Source organism: Aspergillus novofumigatus (genome assembly GCF_002847465.1).
Source record: "Aspergillus novofumigatus IBT 16806 chromosome Unknown P174scaffold_5, whole genome shotgun sequence".
Taxonomy (NCBI): Eukaryota; Fungi; Ascomycota; class Eurotiomycetes; order Eurotiales; family Aspergillaceae; genus Aspergillus; species Aspergillus novofumigatus.
This window is the reverse complement of record NW_020194278.1, coordinates 107,526-125,290: the sequence shown is the minus strand read 5'-3', so window position 1 is coordinate 125,290 and position 17,765 is coordinate 107,526. Positions and strand designations below refer to the sequence as shown.

Sequence of the window (17,765 nt, the reverse complement as noted above, 5' to 3'; positions counted from 1 at the left end):
CAGCCACAGGGGGAACAGGGTCGTATCAGCTGGGATGTGAGGTAGCCAGTAATATAATAATAAACAACTCTCTGGGAAGCACGGACAAACATGACTAATAATGGTTACATCGTGGAATGCTAATCTATTCGGGGGCTAGAATGATCCGCATGACCTATCTCGGCCACTGGAAACACGCTTTAATTCGGACATTAGAAATTGCCGAACGTGGGCAAGGGTGCATGTACGAGGACACGTATAAGAGAAGGAGATGGAGGCACGCGCGGAATAGGCCAAAAGTAACATGCTAGGTGCGTGTTGATCCACAAATTGCTCCAACAGCCTCAGCCGAAAGGAACTGGCCCACTGTTAGTGTCTTGGGCGTCACGTCTACTTGGCTTGTCCCTCCACGGCCGTCATCTCATCAACAGGATGGACGATCTGGCCCAGCTCCAAAGCTGCAGCAATGAGCTCGCCACTGCCATTACGAGCCTGGCGAGCTACGCTGGAAGTGGAAACACCCAGCAAGCAATCAATAACCAGTCGCCTTTTGAGCCAGAAGAAGTCCAGAGAGCAAAGGGAAACATCTTAGCGGTTGCCACCAAGCTTAGGACGTTGATATGCGGGCCGACAGACTTTCTGCAGCATCTCGCGAGCCAGGTTGTGCATCCACCATGCCTAAGCCGTTGAACGACTCAGCTAACGCGACTCCCAGAGCGAAATCCTCGCGTGTCTGCGGTGGCTTGGTGAGTTCCAAATTCTGGCCTGCATCCCATTGATGGGGAGCGCGCCGATCAAGGATATCGCCGACTTGACCAACGTCCCAGAGTCTCGCCTGCGCCGCATCATCCGGTTGACTGCTACGGCGGGCTTCCTTCGCGAGCCAGAGCGGGACCATGTGGCCCATACACCCTTATCGGCATCCTTCTTCTCGAACCCCTCTCTTCTGGATGCAGCCATGTTTCTCTCTGAATCGGCAGCTCCAATCGCATTGCAGATGCCCCAAACCGCCCAAGTGAAAGAGAAATCGAGCTCGCCTCCATCCAATGGTACTCCATGCGACCTGGCCTTGCCCAGGGGCACGGAATTCCATACCGCCTGCAAACGGCGGCCAAAGCTGAATCGTCAGTGGTTGGCATATCTTCACCACGCGGCGGGGCTACATACGGCCGACGATATAGCCGCCGTTCTCACACAGCTGGACTGGCCCAAACTGACCAACGGGCGCGATGGAAGTATAATAGAGGTATTTCCATGTGTTCCTTTTCCCGGACGAAACCACGGGTGTGAAGTATGCCATATCCCGTGTTGACCACTGTCATGCGCAGGTCGGCGTCTCTTCGTGGTCCACGTCGATAGCTCGACGCCTGGCGCACTTTTACCCGGCGCTCCATTTTACCGTCCAGATCAGCGACCCAGCCGTTGCCATCACCCAAGAGGAGTTCCATCCCCGGATTACTGCGACAAGTCGGATCCTCGGGACACGGCAGACGGCGGCGGGCGCAGCTGTCTACATCCTGCATCTCCCATTCGCGTCGTCCTCCCCCAGTGCGGTGATGACGGAGCTTGCCGTGCACCTGGACGTTCTGCGGTCGCGTAGCGGCATCCTGCTGATCCTGACGCCTCGTCTTCTGCCCCAGCCCGGGAGCCTCCCTGACCCTGAAGTGGAGGCGACGGCCCGTTCTCGGGATCTGGCGCTCGGGCAGATGGCGGACGAGGGCGAGATGGAGATGCTCGAGTTGCTAGAGACGATTGACACGGTTCGGGACAGCCTTGGCAAATTGGTCGTTACCTCTAAACTACGCTCGCGGAACAATTTAGTTGTTGCTGTAACAGTCGAGTACCAGAGGGATTTACCTAGCTAGCTAATACGGGGCTGGTTAGGTTAATTGGCTAGCTAGACACTAGTTAGCGGCTATGGAAGGACAACAAGAGGAAAAGAAGACTGGAAGGGAGCGAGGGCAAACGGGGGTGCTGAGAGATTATCCATCCACCAGGAATGCTACTCATAATCCATGAGCCCTATGATCTTCCGGATCGAGCGCTATAAATATGCTATTGGGAATACTAGCGTACGGGCAACTAGACCTACTCAAAAATCTTCTCCAGATCATTCTCAGCCCAGCGAATCTCCGGCTCCAGGCCGGCAAATTTCCACACCCCATCGACCAAGCAAAACTGCACAGTAGCCTTTCCATGGCCATGGCCCGTATACAAGACCTCCGTCAACGCATCGTCACTATACCTCTGATGCGCAACCCGCATCTGATGGTAGCCGGTGATTCGGTCCTCATGGGTCTGCACCAACTTCCCGGCGCCGACAAAATGCTGCGTTTTGATGCGCGCGTTGCCCAAGAATTTCTCGCTAGATGCCATCGCCAGGAACTCATCGGCGGGCATGGCCTCCCACAGCTTGCCGATTACGTTCCGGTAGTCGATCTAGAGCAGTTAGAAGGGGGCGCTACAATGCATATGGACAGGGATGGCGCACGCGGAGGGTTGGCGCGATGCATTTTGCCAGACGGCCCCAGTCTTTGGTGTCGTAGCTCTCGGCCCATTCGAATAATGCGATCTGGCACCCTACGGTGTCTGAGCTATGTCAGCTTCTGTCCAATTTCCTGTCTCGGATGAGGGGGTCAAGTTGGACGCACCTTCGTAGGCCGGCGTCTTCGGGGGAACAGTCTTGGTCATGTTGATGAGTGTCTGATGAGTGAGACGGGGTTGCCTTCAATTTCTGAGGGGGAGTTTATTCTCGCTATAAATAAACCGTTTCTCCCGGCCACGCGCGATACTTGGGAATGTTCCGATAGCCACATTTGCATTGTCGCGGGGCCGAATTCGGGACAATAGTGAATGGGATTTTGTTGATAAATAAAGTGCCTTAGATGGTTCCTGAGTGACATCGCATTCGTCCTCAAGTCAAATCCTCCATACATTGTGAATTCCCGTCCTGCGACAACCGCTATTACTCTACCATGACGATCCCCTACACTCCCGGCCGGCTGGACGGCAAAGTAGCCTTGGTAACTGGCTCCGGACGCGGAATCGGCGCAGCCATCGCCATCCAACTAGGTCGCCTGGGCGCCAAAGTCGTTGTCAACTACGCCAACTCTGCCGAGCACGCAGAGAAGGTTGTCGCCGAAATCAAGGCCCACGGCTCAGACGCCGTCGCTTTCAAGGCCGACATGCGCCGCGTCGCCGAGACCGCCAAGCTCTTTGACGATGCAGTCGCCCACTTCGGGCACCTGGATATCGCCGTCAGCAACTCCGGGGTCGTCAGCTTCGGGCACCTGAAGGACGTGACCGAGGAGGAGTTCGACCGGGTGTTCAGCCTCAACACGCGGGGCCAGTTCTTCGTCGCGCGAGAGGCGTACCGCGTGCTGAGCGAGGGTGGCCGGATTATTCTCACCTCGTCCAATACGTCCAAGGACTTCAGCGTGCCTCGCCATTCGGTCTACTCGGGGTCTAAAGGTGCCATCGACTCGTTTGTGCGGATCCTGTCCAAGGACTGCGGTGACAAGAAGATCACCGTCAATGGGGTCGCCCCTGGCGGCACTGTAACCGACATGTTCCATGCAGTCTCGCACCATTATATCCCGAACGGGGAGAAATTCACGGCGGAGGAGAGGCAGCAGATGGCAGCACATGCATCGCCCCTGCATCGCAATGGGTTCCCTGAGGATATTGCTAATGTCGTTGGTTTTCTTGTTAGCAAGGAGGGTGAGTGGGTTAATGGCAAGGTCATAACCCTGGATGGAGGCGCGGCATAAAGGGTGAAATGGGACTTGTTTTCACATTATTGAAAGAAGAATCATCGCACATATCGATCTATATATCCAACTTTGCTGCTGTCAATCTCAGTAATTAACTTAATACCAACCTGGTGTTTTCAAATATGGTTTAGATGAATGAGTAGAATGCTGATAAAATCCAGACTCAGACCTGGTCTTATTCAAGCAATGGACAATAAGAGTATGAGGTCGGCCATTTGATATTGTGCTCAGGCACTGACCCTGACGGTTTACTCTGATTCTAGTTACAACTCTGGAATGTCATAATGCAGTATGAATCAGCATCTACGTCCAATCTCCATCCAGTAAGTCCTCCACCTTCTTCCCGGCCGCCATTTCCCGATGGATTCCCTCCAGTGTCCAGTGCACAAATTGATGGCCAGGTGGAATATTTGTGTTGTGGAATTCAGCTCCGCTGACCAAATGGGCGAATGCCTGGCCATACTTTTCATACACATAGCCTTCAGGGTCGTGGCGGAAGAACCACTTGGGATAGCGCACGCGGACCTTGCTCGGGTCGGCTCTCACAGCATCCCAGTCTGTGGTGTCGCCAAGAACCTGTGCATTGACAAAGGCCATTTTCTGAGTGCAGCTCGCGCGCTCGTACCGTAGCAGGTTGTACACTCGAGTGCCGAGTGGGACGCCCGCGCCGGCACCAGCGCCTGGTCCAGAGGCAGCGGCCGGGCTCGAGGCAATCTGCAGGCTTGTAGCCAACGTAATAGCATCTTCGAGGGCCAGGGTACCGCCTGCGGCTGAGGATGGCACTGTGGAGTGCGCTGCGTCCCCGATCTGTACTACACGACCACCGGGCGAGACCCATTCGCGACGCAGGTTGCGCCAGCGCAGCGGCCAGTGGATGATGCTGCTGCGGGGGCGGTGCGAACGAGGGCCTCGAGGATTGGGTGCCAGTCGGAGTCTGACTCTCCTGGCACTTTGGCCCGGCGCAGCACGTCGATCACCTCGTCCGGGCTCACGTCGGGGTCCCACGACTCACGTGCAACCTTGTCCTTGGCGAGGAGATGGTCGCGCGGCGTGATGCCGAACGCAGCCAGCTCGGGCGACAGGTATAACCCGATGTGCATGCCAGACCCCATCCAGAACTCATAGGTGTGCTTCCCTCCCCAGCGCTGGCGGACCGCCTCGTCTGCGAGCGCCAGCTTGGCTGGGAAGGCTGTGCGGTACACGGACATGCCGCTGGATTGGGTGGGCAGATACTCATCGGCAATCAGCAGCTCGGAGCGAGAGCGGAAGCCATCTGCAGCGACGACTGCACAGAACTAAGTATCATGGACCCCCAAAATGGTTATAAATGGGGCGCTTGGGGTACTTACCCACATGCGCTTTTCTAATGGATCCGTCCGTCATCCGAACACCGGCAACTCCAGCACTATCATCCTCAAAGTAGCTCTCGACGCGCTGACCATAATCCACCCGGAAGCCCAGCCTCGCAACCTGGCGCAAGAGCATGCGATAGAACTTTTTCCGGATCTGCACAGCACCAACGTAGGGAAACCCGCCCGGCCGCGCCTCACGCTCGGCCACATACTCGGGCGCATTGTAGTTTGGATGAGCGGGCCCATCGACGAGCTCGCCATTATGGCGGTAGTAGTATGTGCCCACGGTGACCTTGTCTTCCTCCAGTTCGCGGCGCATCTGGGGCCAGTGCTTCATGATCTCCAGTGCAGACGGCTGGATGATGATGAGATCGCCGCTGTAGTTGGGGCCTTGGTTGCGCTCGACAATCCCGACCACATCATGGCCTTTCCTCCAGCATTCGAGCGCTGCCATTAGCCCGGCGAAGCCAGCACCTACAATCAGCACCTGCACGTATGTCGGGGGCCGCGCGGAGGAAGCGGATCTTGAGATGTCCAGTTCTCTGGATCGAACTCATGTTTATCGCCGGTTGCAAAAAAGCGCAATGGTTCCTGGGACTCAGTGATACTGCCCATGGTAGTGTGTCTGTGTGAGTGTTCGATATGAGTGTTCGATATGGGAATTTCTGTATAATGCCGAGGCTCAGCGTTATATCCTCGCATCTACATCATAAATGATTTTGGTTCAGTAGTTTGGTCCATCGGTCAACCGGGTGAATTCGATATGCTCCTCAGTCATTTGCCCGAGTATCGGCACATTAAATACAAGGGGGATCTGACATCGGCCCAAATAGACCAGATACCTGGCCAGATGTTCCCAAGTGTCCCCAGTAAATGGTTATTATTACATTGCGTCCTGCGCGAGATACTGCACGTCCACGCTGGGTTTGACCGTCGTATTGTACTCGCTATGTTCAATCTCTTCAAGCAAACAAAAGTAGCACCACGCGTGGTGGCCGGAGATGAGGTGGTCGAATTGCCCTTCTTCGACGATACTCTGCTCCTGCAGACGTTCGTGCTGCACTCAATGTTCGTGTTCGACCAAGCGCTTGACGTCTTGAAGCTACAGGATGCGCTCGAGCGCCTGGGGCAGCGAGCAGGTTGGCGAAAGCTAGCGGCTCGGCTCCGGAGGAACGTATGTGCTCATTCAAAAGTCATTTGGTATAATAAGTTCTAATTCTGATATACATCTGCATGGAGCAGGCCGCTGGTCAGCTCGAATTCCACATCCCAACTGAATTCTCAAGCCAACGACCAGCTATCGCGCAAACCCATATTCATCATGAAACGCCGCTGTCACAGCACCCAGTTTCGGCTTTTCTCCCAAAACCATCTGCGCAGCCCGCCATTGTCGGCAATGCCGAGGACCTGCGGCCCCTTTACGAGGGCCTCAACTGTCCAACCAAGCTGGACGACTACCTGTACGAAGACCGGTCAGTTGTCGGCCTACACGTCGTCTCCTTCCATGATGCGACAGTTCTCACGCTGAACTGGATACATGCTGCCTTCGACGCCACAGCCAAGAAAGCCATCCTCGATGCGTGGAATCTGGTTATGCTGGGAAGAGAAGATCAGATTCCTACCCCCGTAAGTTACAGGGAGGACGCGCTCAAGGACCTTGGAACGAACCCCCTATCGCCACATGCGCTGGCGGACCGAAAGACTTCCACGCTGGGAATGATCCGCTGGGCGCTAAGCAATGTCACGGACTTATTCTTTCGCAGCCAGGAAACACGCATTATTTGTGTACCTGCTGGATTCGTCGAGAACCTGCACGCGGTAGCAATGAAGGAACTGGTTTCTTTTCCGCCCGGACCTGGTGAGGAGAGGCCATTCGTGTCCGAAGGGGACATTCTGACGGCGTGGGTGGCACGTTTGGCAGTGTCGCATTTATCCCAGTATCCAGACCGAACAGTAAGGCCCCGAAAGGAATATGCGTCCATTTCTTAGCACTATTGACGGATCTAGGTCGCCATTCAAAACGCCTTCTCGGCCAGAAAGGTCCTGCGACAGTATCTTCCCGCTGACCAGCCGTACATCGCCAACTGTGCCTTCTTCTTCAACGTCCTTGTCCCGGTCAAAGACGTCCTCGGGCGACCGCTGAGTTATACGGCATGGCAAATCCGACGCGCCATTAAGCAGCAAACTACGGCCGAGCAGACGGAAGCATACTGCGCGCTGCTACGTTCGTCCGGTCAAAGCAAGCTGCCTCCCTTCTTTGGTGATAGTTCCAGTATGCAATCATTGGTTTCGAGGCACAGGGTGTGTGTGTGCTAATGCGTGACAGTGCACATGCTGAGCTTCTCCAACTGGACCAAGATTGACTTCTTCGGGTTGGACTTTTCGGCTGCCGCTTTAAAGGGTGCTGGTCCGGTGAGGCCGAAGTATATCCAGAATGTCCAGACGCCTTACAAGTTCACCGAGATGTTCCCTATTGTTGGGAAGGATGAACAGGGAAATTACTGGCTTAGCGGAACAAGGACAACGCAGAATTGGGATATCATTGAGCAAGCGCTGAGAGAGGAGAGTCCTATGACTGGGAGTACCTAGCATCCACCTTAGAAAATGCGTACCTCACCAGGCCTGTGTATGCATCAACCTCCAATCCATTGCAGTCCAGAATTGATCTATATCAATGTCCATGCCAGGCGGTCCAGCGACGTCGGGGAAGCTGCTGGGACCTAGATCTGGACCGGGGAAGGCTTGTCCGTCGGCACTGTGACCGGTGAAGTTCATCTGTGCGGGTATCGCCTCCGAATGGGCACTGATCGCGATGCTGCTGTGAGACGGTTCTCCGGTGCTGCAGCTCGGTACCATGGAGGAGCCCGAACTCGTCTGCCCTACTTTGCTGCGAATATCCAACACAATCTGGGGTGCCTCCACGGGCATGCCCCGTTGCCGAAGGAATATCTCCCGCGCTCCCCAAGCCTGGAGAACCACCCTTGCAAAGACGGTGAAGACACCCTGCCCGCTGGGCTTGGGGTGCATGGCGCGCGCTTCGTAATTCTCGCTCATGGCCTGCCAGGCCTTCCCCGCGTGGCTTTCCGTGGGTCGCTTCCTTAGGTCGTTCAGAACGTGGATGTATGCCAGGGCGGGGACGTGGAAATCTACGAGCCACCGATAACGACAGGTCAAAGGGGAGACTCGCAGTCTCGTATCGCACTCCAGCATCTCTAGAGCGTAGGAAAGGGCAGCATTGCGCTGCGCGTCTGTCTGCTGCATTGCTGGCGACGACAAGTGTCGCGCGTAGTGCTCCAGCAGGCGGTTTCTGGCCAGGTAGCCGCGCGTCGTCCAGATTGTCATAAAGTGGAGCGGGTCAGCGGGGTCGCAGAAAGCGAGGTATTTTTCCTCGATTGCCCTCTGTATAGTCAACATCTCACCGTCTGCAGAAATGGACACGTGGCCAGGATCCTTTGCCTTAGCCACGGCCGCCAGTACCGGGTTGACAAAGTTGATGTGGAAGGTGGTATGCCGGATCAGGTCAGCGAGCTCGCTACGAACGACCGCGAACAGCGCCTCGGTCGGCTTCTCGCTGTTGGGGGGCAGGAATTGGTGTCGGGTCGAATCTCAAAGTCGTTGACATTCAACGGAATCCGGCAGTCCCAAGTGGGTGTCAAGGTGGTGACCTTGTAGTCGGACATCTCGCACATGCGATGATCGAAAATCACCAATGACCACCAGAGTCTTCGGCGCATCTCGGCCTCCACGGCAGTATATCGAGTGTATGTCGACTCATTGTGGAGCCCCATCCGTTGTGCAATCCGGAGGGCGGCGGCCAGCATAGAGGAGAGCGAGCGCGGGTCGGTTTGCGGCGAAACGGAGACCTAAAACCGTTAGTATATGTGGTAATTCTCATCTCATTCTGAGCACGGACGGTCCGCATACCAAGTAGAGGTACACTGCGGTCAAGCCGTCGACATTGGTAAACTGCCAGGGCCGACACTTGATCAGCACTTGCCGACACCCCAACCGGTAGCGCGCCAGTAGATCTTCCTTGGACGATTTGAGCAGCCGGTGACATTCGTTATCGGCCAGACTCATGACCGCGATGCAGTAGATGCTAAACATGAGTGCCTCCAAGGTAGGATGGATATCCCCAAGATCGCTGACCGCGTCGACAATCCGTGGTTGCAGGGTCGGCGTATGGGTCACTTTCAGCAGGGGATTGACGTTTTCCAGATACGTCTGCCAGAGCCGAAAGATCTGGGCTTGCTCGGGATGCAGGGCGAGGACATTCACATTAGCTTGCGGTTGGCCAAACAGAAGATCGTCGCCTGTCTGATCGTTCGCTTCCGGCTGGTCGACATGGTGATCCCAGGCGTTTTCCACGCCGTCGGCCTGCACGTCAGGACTGTCGCCGTCGTCATCTTCGGGTTCAAGTGTCTTCTCTAGGGTTAACCGCTGCCGTATAAAGACGACAAATAGGAATCAAACATACCACTCGGCTAATGGCCTGCCAGAGGTCGCTGTAATAAAATTAGCTACTTCCCGTAGTTAAAGATGGGCTAATCAGGTGTCGAACACTGCCTGCGACTGGACCGGGGTCTGTGCCCTCGCCGTTTCTGACCGTTCACAGTCCCGAGGGACATCCGCGATGACAGGCTCCTGCTTGGCTTGGGGATGCAGGGGTTCGAAATAGATGTTATGTTGGCGAAGTAGGCCTTCGTAGTGGCGCAGGCGGTCTAGTAAAACTCGCTCTTGAAATCGACGACGGCGCGGAGTGAGCGTTGCAGGGACACACTGCGAGTCAGATGCGACACAATTCCCACAGGGGGATTTGTGATCGCACCTGACTTTTCGCTGCTGACATCTCACACAAGCCCTGAGGCGGGGCGACCTTGCCGAATGATCTGTGGACATGGTAAATGCGATGCGATGCGATGGGACGAGGATGATGAGGGCAGATGGGAAATGCAGAAGAAACATGGGGGCGGCCGGAGGTTACTTCGGCCTTTTGAATGAACCGCGGCTTATATTCGGAGTATTCTAACTCCCGAACTATCCTCCGTTGGATCACCCATGACAGCGACTGTGAATATTGAACAACACACTGCAAAGGATCATAGGTTAACTATGCCGGATGGACATCCCTGACTATCTGTGGCTCCCCGGGTCCAACTAATGCCCGGAAAGAGGGTCTCTTGCCACTTCCCGCACTTGTTGGTCTACGTCCGATGATAGATATTTATATTGCCTCGAGTCTCCAACTGCGTTTTCATGCACTATCCCTGAGTGTTAGTCCAAGAAAGTCCATCACCATGGCTGCAGAAACTCAAGACACGGCGCAAGCCGCCGAAACCTCACCAGATGCACCGACTCAGCCTAGAAGTCTCGAACCCGAGAAAACAACAACAACGACGACGACAACGACGCCGCCGACGACGACGACGACGACGGTCATTGTGATCATCTCAGTGCTCCTGAGTATGTTCCTCGTCGCACTAGACAGAACCATCCTCGCCACGGTATGAAGTTGCACAAGGACCATCTTAACGGCCGTCTGCTAACTGCTTTTTGAGGCCATCCCCCGAATCACAGACGAATTCCATTCTCTCACAAGCGTCGGCTGGTACGGGAGCGCATATCTGTTGACCTGCTGCGCGCTGCAGTTGATCTTCGGAAAGATCTATACACTCTTCTCGGTCAAATGGACCCTCCTGTGGAGTATCCTGATCTTCGAAGCGTCTTCCGCCCTGAGTGGAGCGGCTCCCAACTCGACTGCTCTGATCGTGGGACGAGCCATCTGCGGTGTGGGGGCGGCTGGAATCTTTGCCGGTGTGGTAGGTTGATACCCCCTTGTCACTATCTTCACTCTTCATGGGTTAATCATGGTTTTTCCAGGTGGTCTGCATCGTTCATGTCGTCCCTCTCCATAAGCGTCCCCAGATCCAAGGCATGTTCGGTGCCCTGATGGGGGTTTCTTCGATCGTGGGCCCGTTGATCGGCGGTGGTTTTACTTCGAACGTCACCTGGAGATGGTGTTTCTACATCAATCTGCCCGTCGGGGGCGTGGCCATGCTCGTTATCCTGGTCTTTTTGAAGATCCCCGACCAGCCTACCGCCCAGGCCCCCTTGTCCGAAAAGATCAAGCAACTGGATATCCCCGGGACCGTCCTCCTGGTCCCGGGCACCGTCTGCCTTCTCCTGGCATTGCAGTGGGGGGGACAGACCTACCCGGTGAGTGGGCCTAACCCTAGACGTGCTTGACTCGTACCTAACCATCTCTAGTGGAGTAACGGACGGGTGATCGCCTTGTTGACTCTCGCCGGCGTCCTCTTGGTCGGCTTTTCTGCCGTCCAAGTCCTTCTGCCGAGGACCGCCACTCTGCCTCCACGGATCATGAAGCAGCGTAGTGTCGCTGCGGCGTGCTGGGCGACCCTGACCATCAACTGTGGAAACTATATCATCAGTAAGAGTCCCGCAATGAACCTCTTCCAAACGCAAGAGCTAACCAAACGGATAGTCTACTTCCTCCCGATCTGGTTCCAGTCGATCAAAGGAGCGTCTGCTTCCGAGTCCGGCATTCGCACGCTCCCCCTGATGATCTCCATGGTAGCCGGGTCCATAAGCGGTGGCACCCTAAACACCAAAATCGGCTACTATACACCGCTCGCCATCGTTGGGACATGCCTCATGTGCGTGGGAAACGGACTGCTCACCACGTTCGAGGTGGATACAGGCGCCGGGAAATGGATCGGGTACCAGATCCTATACGGTCTCGGCCTGGGCTTGGCATTCCAGGTACCCAACCTAGCGACACAGGCCAGTCTGCCGAAGAAGGACGTGCCTACCGGGTTAGCGCTGATGCTGTTCGCCACTCTGCTGGGGGCGTCAGTGTTCGTATCGGCTGGAGAGAATGTTCTCGCCAATCAACTGGTGAAGAGGTTGGCCGGGGTTGAAGGGGTTGATATCAGTTTGATCACTTCCGGGGGCGCCACTTCTTTGCTCCAATCGCTCCCGGATGGTGTGCGTAAAATCGCTCTTGTTGCATATAATGAGGCGCTGAGAGAGGTGTTCCGTGTCGGTTTAATCCCGACATGTCTGAGTGTCCTCGGGGCTGCGGCCCTAGAGTGGAGGAGCGTGAAGAAGCCGGCAGGGAAGGTCTCTGCAGAGGACGGGGAGAAGGAGACAAAGAACGTCGACAAGGAGACAACTGAGAAAACGTGAGATTGGAACACGTCCAGCGATGAACGAGCATGCTGGGCACTGGTGGCCAACAGAGGCACCTCCTCTTCGGTTTGATATGGTATTCGAGTTATTGTACTATGGATGAATAGACTGTTTGTATAATGCCCACTACTATTTCCTCGATGTTTCGATCCTACACAAGTATTGTGCTTCGAAAAGCGTCCATACTGGACCAACCAAGTGTATTGTCGAATTCATCCGTGTTCACTCGCAATATGATGATCCTATGAGGTTTGTTTATGCTATCACCACATCTACACCGTCGACTCTTCCCTTTACTTCGCCACAGTTGCTGAAAGTCAGTCAATCTGATTTCGATTCTCCATCGAATTCCCTTGCTTCTAGTTCAATAAAACACGGTGACTGTATCATCGCGTGTAAAACAGCGGGGCATATTTGAGAAACCACCCGAATGCCCCGCAACCCCCCGAGGCCCAGCCGACTGGGAACATGTCTCTGAAGAAGGAACTATACTGACACCTGAGTCCAGGTTTGACATTCTCATCTGCTTCGCATCAACAAGGACAACCATACACGACAAGATGTCTCTATTCGAAGCCCAGCCCCGCCCAACCAAAATATACCACTCCGAAACCTACGATCGTATCGCCAAGCACCATGGCTTTAACGGTCAAGGCAAGGTGGTACTCATAACAGGCGGCGCAAGCGGCGTCGGCTTCAGCATCGCCAAGGCCTTCGCTGCAGCAGGCGTCGTCTGCATCGCCATCGTATCGCGGTCTGCCAGTCCGCAGGAACAAGCCAAAGCCGCCCTCGAAGCTGCCTATCCGTCCGTGCGGGTCGTACTCTTCCAGGCCTCTGTCACAGACAGCGTCCGGATGCCCGAAATCCTGCACGAGCTAGGCCCCGTTGACGTCTTGGTTCTCGGCGTCGCGGTCGTCCACCGACGCGAGAAGGCAACGGCCATCACCGAACAAGAGCTCCGAGACGCGTTCGACACCAATGTCATCGCTGCCTTCAACCTCACTAAAGCTTACCTCGAGACGCCCCTTCCAGCCTCGGGCCAAAAGACGATCATCAACATCTCCTCCGCCGCGGCGCAGGTGCACACCACGCGCCGGGTCGGATATGGATCCAGTAAGGCGGCTGCCGCACAGGTTTTGCAGCATTTCGCAGTAGAGCAGGAGCAGGAGCCGGACGGCAATCCAGTGCGGATCTTCTCATTTCACCCTGGGGCATTCTACACGCCGGCCGTGGCGCAACACTTTACGAAGGATGAGCACAAATGGGACGATCTGGCGCTGCCGGGGGATTTCGCCGTTTGGTTGGCCGGGCCGGAGAGCTCCTTTTTGCATGGACGGCATCTCTGGGCAAACTGGGATGTTGACGAACTGATTGGCTTAAGGGAGAGGGTTCTGCAAGATAGGAGGTTCCTCACAATCGGGTTGGTTGTTTAGTTTGAATAGACATTTGTAGGATGTATGTCGGTATCTGCTTCACTCACTGTTCAGTGTTCGAAGGAATGTACTCATTCATACAGGAAAAGGACAGAAATATGCAGGAACATATGATTCGATCTAAACATACTGAAAGCTATCAACCAGTCGTCCACCTACTATCCTCCCCTTCCCATCACAATACACCCAATAATTCCCAAATGTTCTTCTGAGGCATGGAAACTACACCTTTTCCCTTGGAACCAATTTGCAGTAAGCAGAGGGTAAGACAGTCCCACGCGCGGCATTTAACTCCTTAACATGCACCGCCTGGGGAGTAGGCTTCCCGGTCTCATCGCAACTGCTCCAGTCGTACATGGCCACAGCATAAGCAATAATGATATTTTGCTGCAGCTTCGCCCAGCGCATCCCTGGACAAGGGTGACGCCCTCGGCCCCAACCGAGAACTACAAATCGATCCGTCAGCATCGCCTCATGGAACCGGGTTATTACAAAGACCAAAAGCAGGACAGTCACTCACATCCGTAGGCCTCATTCCGGAACTCTTCTCGCCCGTCCAAAAACCGTGCCGGGTCGAATTTCTTGGGGTCGGGGTACAGGGAGTCGCTGAAATTGACTTCGGTCGAGTTATAGCAGACAAACGTGTTACCCGGGATGACCTCATCGCTTCCCGGGATTGGGATCGGGTTAGGCGAGAGGTTCAACCGGGCCATAGAGAAGGATGTCCACATGCGGATCGTTTCCTGGAGGCAGAGGTCGATCGATGGGAAAGAGTTTTCCCAGGCATGCAGGGGGATAAAGGCGAGCTGGTCCACCAGCGGCGCGTTCTTGTCCGGTGAATGCGCTGCTGCCGCGGCCTTGATGTCCGCATAGACCTTTTCCTGCCAGTCCCGGTAAATGGACATGATGTTGAGCATCTGGCCGCCGATGATGCGGGAATTCGCCGGGGCGATGAAGAGCACGCTGATGAAGAACTCAATGATGTGGTCCACTTTGTCGTTGTAGTCGAGCAGGATTTGGACGGGGTCGTTCGGTCCCCGGGCACCGTTCTTCAGTCGCTTGTTCACAATGTCCTCCATGAGGTTGTAGAGGGCGTATCGCGCTTGACGGCGCTTGTAGTACGAAGGCGAGGGCAGCCAGGGGAAGCAGACATTGTAATGGCTGAACGTAAAGAGAAGAGTCTCCACTTGGCGTCCAAATGTTGCGAGCAGCTTAGAATCAGCGACGATCTCATCGGTGCATAGCAGGCGAACGTCCTGCGTGAAGACAGTCTCCCAGCAAGACACGGATGGCTTCGTCACACGGGAGAGGCCCGCCATCCCTACACGCGCATCCTTCAGTAACTGGGGTAGATAGTGATTGAGCTGCTCGGTGCTCTGCAACTCATACAGACGCCGGAGAAAGTAGGTATTTTTACTTCTGCTTTTGGAGTCAGGCCTGAAGATGTCGTGGATCGGGGGCCAGAAGTGAATGTTGATCGGTCTAATCAGCGCCCCGCTGACGAAGTCCAACGCCTCGTGGGTGAAGAACATCTTGCGGGCAGCCTCGCCGGTCACTCCAACCACATGGCGTTGCCCCAGCCAGAAGCTGAAATTGCCGGTTTTCGACTCGGCCGTGGCCCTTTTCCACCAATTCCTGGCCTTCCTGTTAGTGCCGGCCAGTCGAGGTAAAGGACTCCTACTCACCATTGCTCGGTAGTAAATCCCAACGAGCCGATGAACGGTAACTTGTGAGAAGTAAATGCAGGAGATTTTTGGTGAACTCGCGGGGTATAGGAAAGGAAAGCCAGGGCACTGAGGAGGACAGCTAGAAAGGCAGCGGTCCCAAACTTCGTCCACTGGAAATCTCCTCCGTCTGTAAATCTGGAAATTATCTGGAAGTCCATCACGGCAGGTAAGTGTAGTCTGGTAAGTAGAGGACAGAGGATTGACAAGTTTGGCTTTATATGGTTCGAGAAGCCGTTCAATTCTTGTAGACTTGAGTCCAATAAGTAAGCGGCACTCGGGGAATTGATTTACTGAACGTAAGCAAGCCCTGATCAGCGCGAACAGGGAATACAATCGGCGTCTCGGTGGATTCGCGTTAATCAGATAGGCTAGGCCCGATCTTATAACAGATTCCTACACGATAGCAAATGTCACTGACATATTAACCGGGATAATGTATATCAAACTACTGTTAGAACTACATTAATCATGTCCGGATTGGTTATGCAAAGTTTAGAATCATATTCAAAATTCAAAGCGTAAGTTGTTGAACCTCACTCAGTTGTACTTCAATGCACACATTATTCTAACTAAACTTCGCTCCCAGCTGCATTTTGTTGTCAGCCACATACTTGTCCAGTTTTGGTAGAAACTCCTGCATTACAACCGCATCAAACATCTCTTCGATCTTCTGCACCCGGTCACCAATTTCATTGAACCATAAAAAGATCGCATGCTCATTTCTGTACGGCCCAAATGGTGTGTCCGCCTTGGTGAGGGCGTAAATGACGGCCTTGCCCTGCGGTGCGTCATGGACAACGTTATGGATATCCAGCTGCGTCATCTGGCATTAGCTGCTGGTTTTGGACAACAGAGGCTTCGTTCCTTACGGTGAAATTGGACATTAGGGACATAAGAACCGGAAAAAGCTTCTCAGTGTCTGCGCGGGTGCGGAGTGGCACCCCTGAGCTGAAAGGCAGTGTTTTCTGCGTGCAGTCTTCGGACCAGTTGGCGAGAAAACCGTCTGGGGTCCATCCGGCCCATCCTTGGATAAATTTCTCCAGGGTTGCCGCTTGGACTTCAGCTGGTGCAGGCATGGCTATAGGGGATATGGGCGATTGACGAGATCAGATACGTAGTCGGGAAGATGGATCATCATGGACAGAATGTATGTTTTTATTGATTTAAATACTTGCCCTCAACCAGACCGTCCCCTCTATCGTCGCGGCTTTCTAGTCTTACTGAATCATCCGATCGGATAGTAATTTATCCGATTGGGTCTATCGTAAATTCGTAATCTCACCGCGGCCCCGTGTTCATCGGCAGGTAGGGGTGCAGAAAAGGAAAATAGTGCCTCAGCAGACCAACCAGGATGCACAACGGGGTACCCGTAGGGAACTTCGCCTTGCCATTTGTATTGACGACGCCCAGACTCTGCATGTCGTAACAGCCCGTCTCCTCGTCGGCCGCCTCAATCATCGCGGCCGCTAGGTCGAGGTATGACAGAGGGCCATCTTGGTCCGTCTGACTCAGCGCATGGCCCCGCTGAATGTCGACCGACAAGGCACCCGGTTTAATGAATATACTGGTTAGCCAGTCTTTCTGCGCATGGAGCAGCTTCTCCGTGACCACTAAGTCCTCGTAGACGTAGGACGCAGACCGGTGGAGGATGAAACGTAGGAGGGATGGGACGTCACGAGAGAGCTGACTGTCGGTTGTAGCGGATGAAAGAAGTACCAGTTTTGGCATGACGGTGGACGTGGGGTTGTTGCGTTTGAGATCCTGGAGCGCCTGGATTACGGCAGTGGCGGTGTCCTGTGCAAGATGGCAACCGGGGATATTATCATTTGTTGAGACGACAAGGAAGACAGCATGGCAGTTGCGCAGGCATGACTGTAGAAGCTCGGCGTCCTGGATGTTGCCTTCGAAGATGGTAACCCTGTCTGATTCTTCAAGTTGAGGGAGTATCTGCAGGAGCTTGGGCCGGTTGCGACAGTAGGCGTGAATCCGAGCATCAGGCGTCTTAAGCAGATTCTCAATGAGCGCTGTGCCGCAGTTGCCTGTTGAGCCGAGGACTGCGTAGGTTCTGGGGAACATCATTCTGGCCGCTGAGAGATGAGACAAGATGGCCTAGTGGGTTATGTCGCGCATGGGGCGTGAACGGGTATCTATATAGGCCTCTGAGCATGGGATATTTGTTTACAGTGATCAATTGGGAGACCATTCCAGGTTCCAGTCTTGGACCATCGCTCTGGCGGGACCATTCCTCTATATGCCGATATACATGCATGGACTAAGCTTATTGAACAAATT

The 17,765-nt window shown here is 54.6% G+C and overlaps 11 protein-coding genes across 11 annotated transcripts; 5 read left to right on the top strand and 6 right to left on the bottom strand.

Annotated features, from left to right (window-relative positions):
- Positions 1-229: 229 nt before the first annotated feature.
- tpcD (trypacidin cluster transcriptional coactivator tpcD) lies at positions 230-1,844 on the top strand (the record flags this gene model as incomplete). Its single annotated transcript, XM_024831924.1, has 3 exons — positions 230-642; positions 695-1,225; positions 1,272-1,844. Exons 1-3 carry the CDS (start codon positions 412-414, stop codon positions 1,842-1,844), a joined length of 1,335 nt encoding a protein of 444 aa, XP_024680897.1. The 5' UTR covers positions 230-411.
- A 223-nt stretch (positions 1,845-2,067) lies between these two features.
- Positions 2,068-2,670, bottom strand: P174DRAFT_451670 (putative scytalone dehydratase; the record flags this gene model as incomplete). The annotated part of the gene is made up of 3 exons (XM_024829024.1): positions 2,068-2,418; positions 2,471-2,568; positions 2,631-2,670. 3 exons carry the CDS (start codon positions 2,668-2,670, stop codon positions 2,068-2,070), a joined length of 489 nt encoding a protein of 162 aa, XP_024680896.1.
- Positions 2,671-2,954: 284 nt separating this feature from the next.
- On the top strand, positions 2,955-3,749 carry P174DRAFT_460884 (putative hydroxysteroid dehydrogenase; the record flags this gene model as incomplete). Its single annotated transcript, XM_024829938.1, has 1 exon — positions 2,955-3,749. One exon carries the CDS (start codon positions 2,955-2,957, stop codon positions 3,747-3,749), a length of 795 nt encoding a protein of 264 aa, XP_024680895.1.
- A 306-nt stretch (positions 3,750-4,055) lies between these two features.
- Positions 4,056-5,719, bottom strand: P174DRAFT_460883 (FAD binding domain protein; the record flags this gene model as incomplete). The annotated part of the gene is made up of 4 exons (XM_024829937.1): positions 4,056-4,635; positions 4,692-5,037; positions 5,102-5,628; positions 5,658-5,719. The coding sequence occupies 4 exons, from the start codon at positions 5,717-5,719 to the stop codon at positions 4,056-4,058; spliced, it is 1,515 nt and encodes a 504-aa protein (XP_024680894.1).
- A 334-nt stretch (positions 5,720-6,053) lies between these two features.
- On the top strand, positions 6,054-8,149 carry P174DRAFT_512929 (uncharacterized protein; the record flags this gene model as incomplete). The annotated part of the gene is made up of 4 exons (XM_024831923.1): positions 6,054-6,278; positions 6,347-7,057; positions 7,112-7,376; positions 7,431-8,149. 4 exons carry the CDS (start codon positions 6,054-6,056, stop codon positions 7,691-7,693), a joined length of 1,464 nt encoding a protein of 487 aa, XP_024680893.1. The 3' UTR covers positions 7,694-8,149.
- Positions 7,641-10,164, bottom strand: P174DRAFT_512928 (transcription factor domain-containing protein; the record flags this gene model as incomplete). Its single annotated transcript, XM_024831922.1, has 7 exons — positions 7,641-8,671; positions 8,725-8,967; positions 9,029-9,526; positions 9,582-9,609; positions 9,666-9,883; positions 9,933-10,112; positions 10,135-10,164. 7 exons carry the CDS (start codon positions 10,162-10,164, stop codon positions 7,718-7,720), a joined length of 2,151 nt encoding a protein of 716 aa, XP_024680892.1. The 3' UTR covers positions 7,641-7,717.
- A 405-nt stretch (positions 10,165-10,569) lies between these two features.
- Positions 10,570-12,310, top strand: P174DRAFT_373375 (MDR family MFS transporter; the record flags this gene model as incomplete). The annotated part of the gene is made up of 5 exons (XM_024822497.1): positions 10,570-10,608; positions 10,663-10,923; positions 10,985-11,320; positions 11,372-11,552; positions 11,607-12,310. 5 exons carry the CDS (start codon positions 10,570-10,572, stop codon positions 12,308-12,310), a joined length of 1,521 nt encoding a protein of 506 aa, XP_024680891.1.
- A 563-nt stretch (positions 12,311-12,873) lies between these two features.
- Positions 12,874-13,746, top strand: P174DRAFT_421366 (SDR family NAD(P)-dependent oxidoreductase; the record flags this gene model as incomplete). The annotated part of the gene is made up of 1 exon (XM_024824947.1): positions 12,874-13,746. The coding sequence occupies one exon, from the start codon at positions 12,874-12,876 to the stop codon at positions 13,744-13,746; it is 873 nt and encodes a 290-aa protein (XP_024680890.1).
- Positions 13,747-13,968: 222 nt separating this feature from the next.
- Positions 13,969-15,631, bottom strand: P174DRAFT_372675 (cytochrome P450; the record flags this gene model as incomplete). The annotated part of the gene is made up of 3 exons (XM_024822447.1): positions 13,969-14,192; positions 14,267-15,390; positions 15,432-15,631. The coding sequence occupies 3 exons, from the start codon at positions 15,629-15,631 to the stop codon at positions 13,969-13,971; spliced, it is 1,548 nt and encodes a 515-aa protein (XP_024680889.1).
- Positions 15,632-15,986: 355 nt separating this feature from the next.
- On the bottom strand, positions 15,987-16,631 carry P174DRAFT_407796 (uncharacterized protein). Its single transcript, XM_024824146.1, has 2 exons — positions 16,343-16,631; positions 15,987-16,287 (listed from the first exon to the last, which is right to left on the bottom strand). The coding sequence occupies exons 1-2, from the start codon at positions 16,547-16,549 to the stop codon at positions 16,039-16,041; spliced, it is 456 nt and encodes a 151-aa protein (XP_024680888.1). The 5' UTR covers positions 16,550-16,631; the 3' UTR covers positions 15,987-16,038.
- Positions 16,632-16,751: 120 nt separating this feature from the next.
- On the bottom strand, positions 16,752-17,549 carry tpcG (oxidoreductase tpcG; the record flags this gene model as incomplete). The annotated part of the gene is made up of 1 exon (XM_024822391.1): positions 16,752-17,549. One exon carries the CDS (start codon positions 17,547-17,549, stop codon positions 16,752-16,754), a length of 798 nt encoding a protein of 265 aa, XP_024680887.1.
- Between the last annotated feature and the right edge of the window lie 216 nt (positions 17,550-17,765).

Excerpts from the sequence above, each read along its gene's own strand:
- P174DRAFT_407796 (XM_024824146.1), bottom strand. The coding sequence starts at position 16,549 with ATGCCTGCACCAGCTGAAGTCCAAGCGGCAACCCTGGAGAAATTTATC. Across the intron at positions 16,288-16,342 it reads CCCTAATGTCCAATTTCACC|CTGGATATCCATAACGTTGT; the intron begins GTAAGGAACGAA and ends CAGATGACGCAG.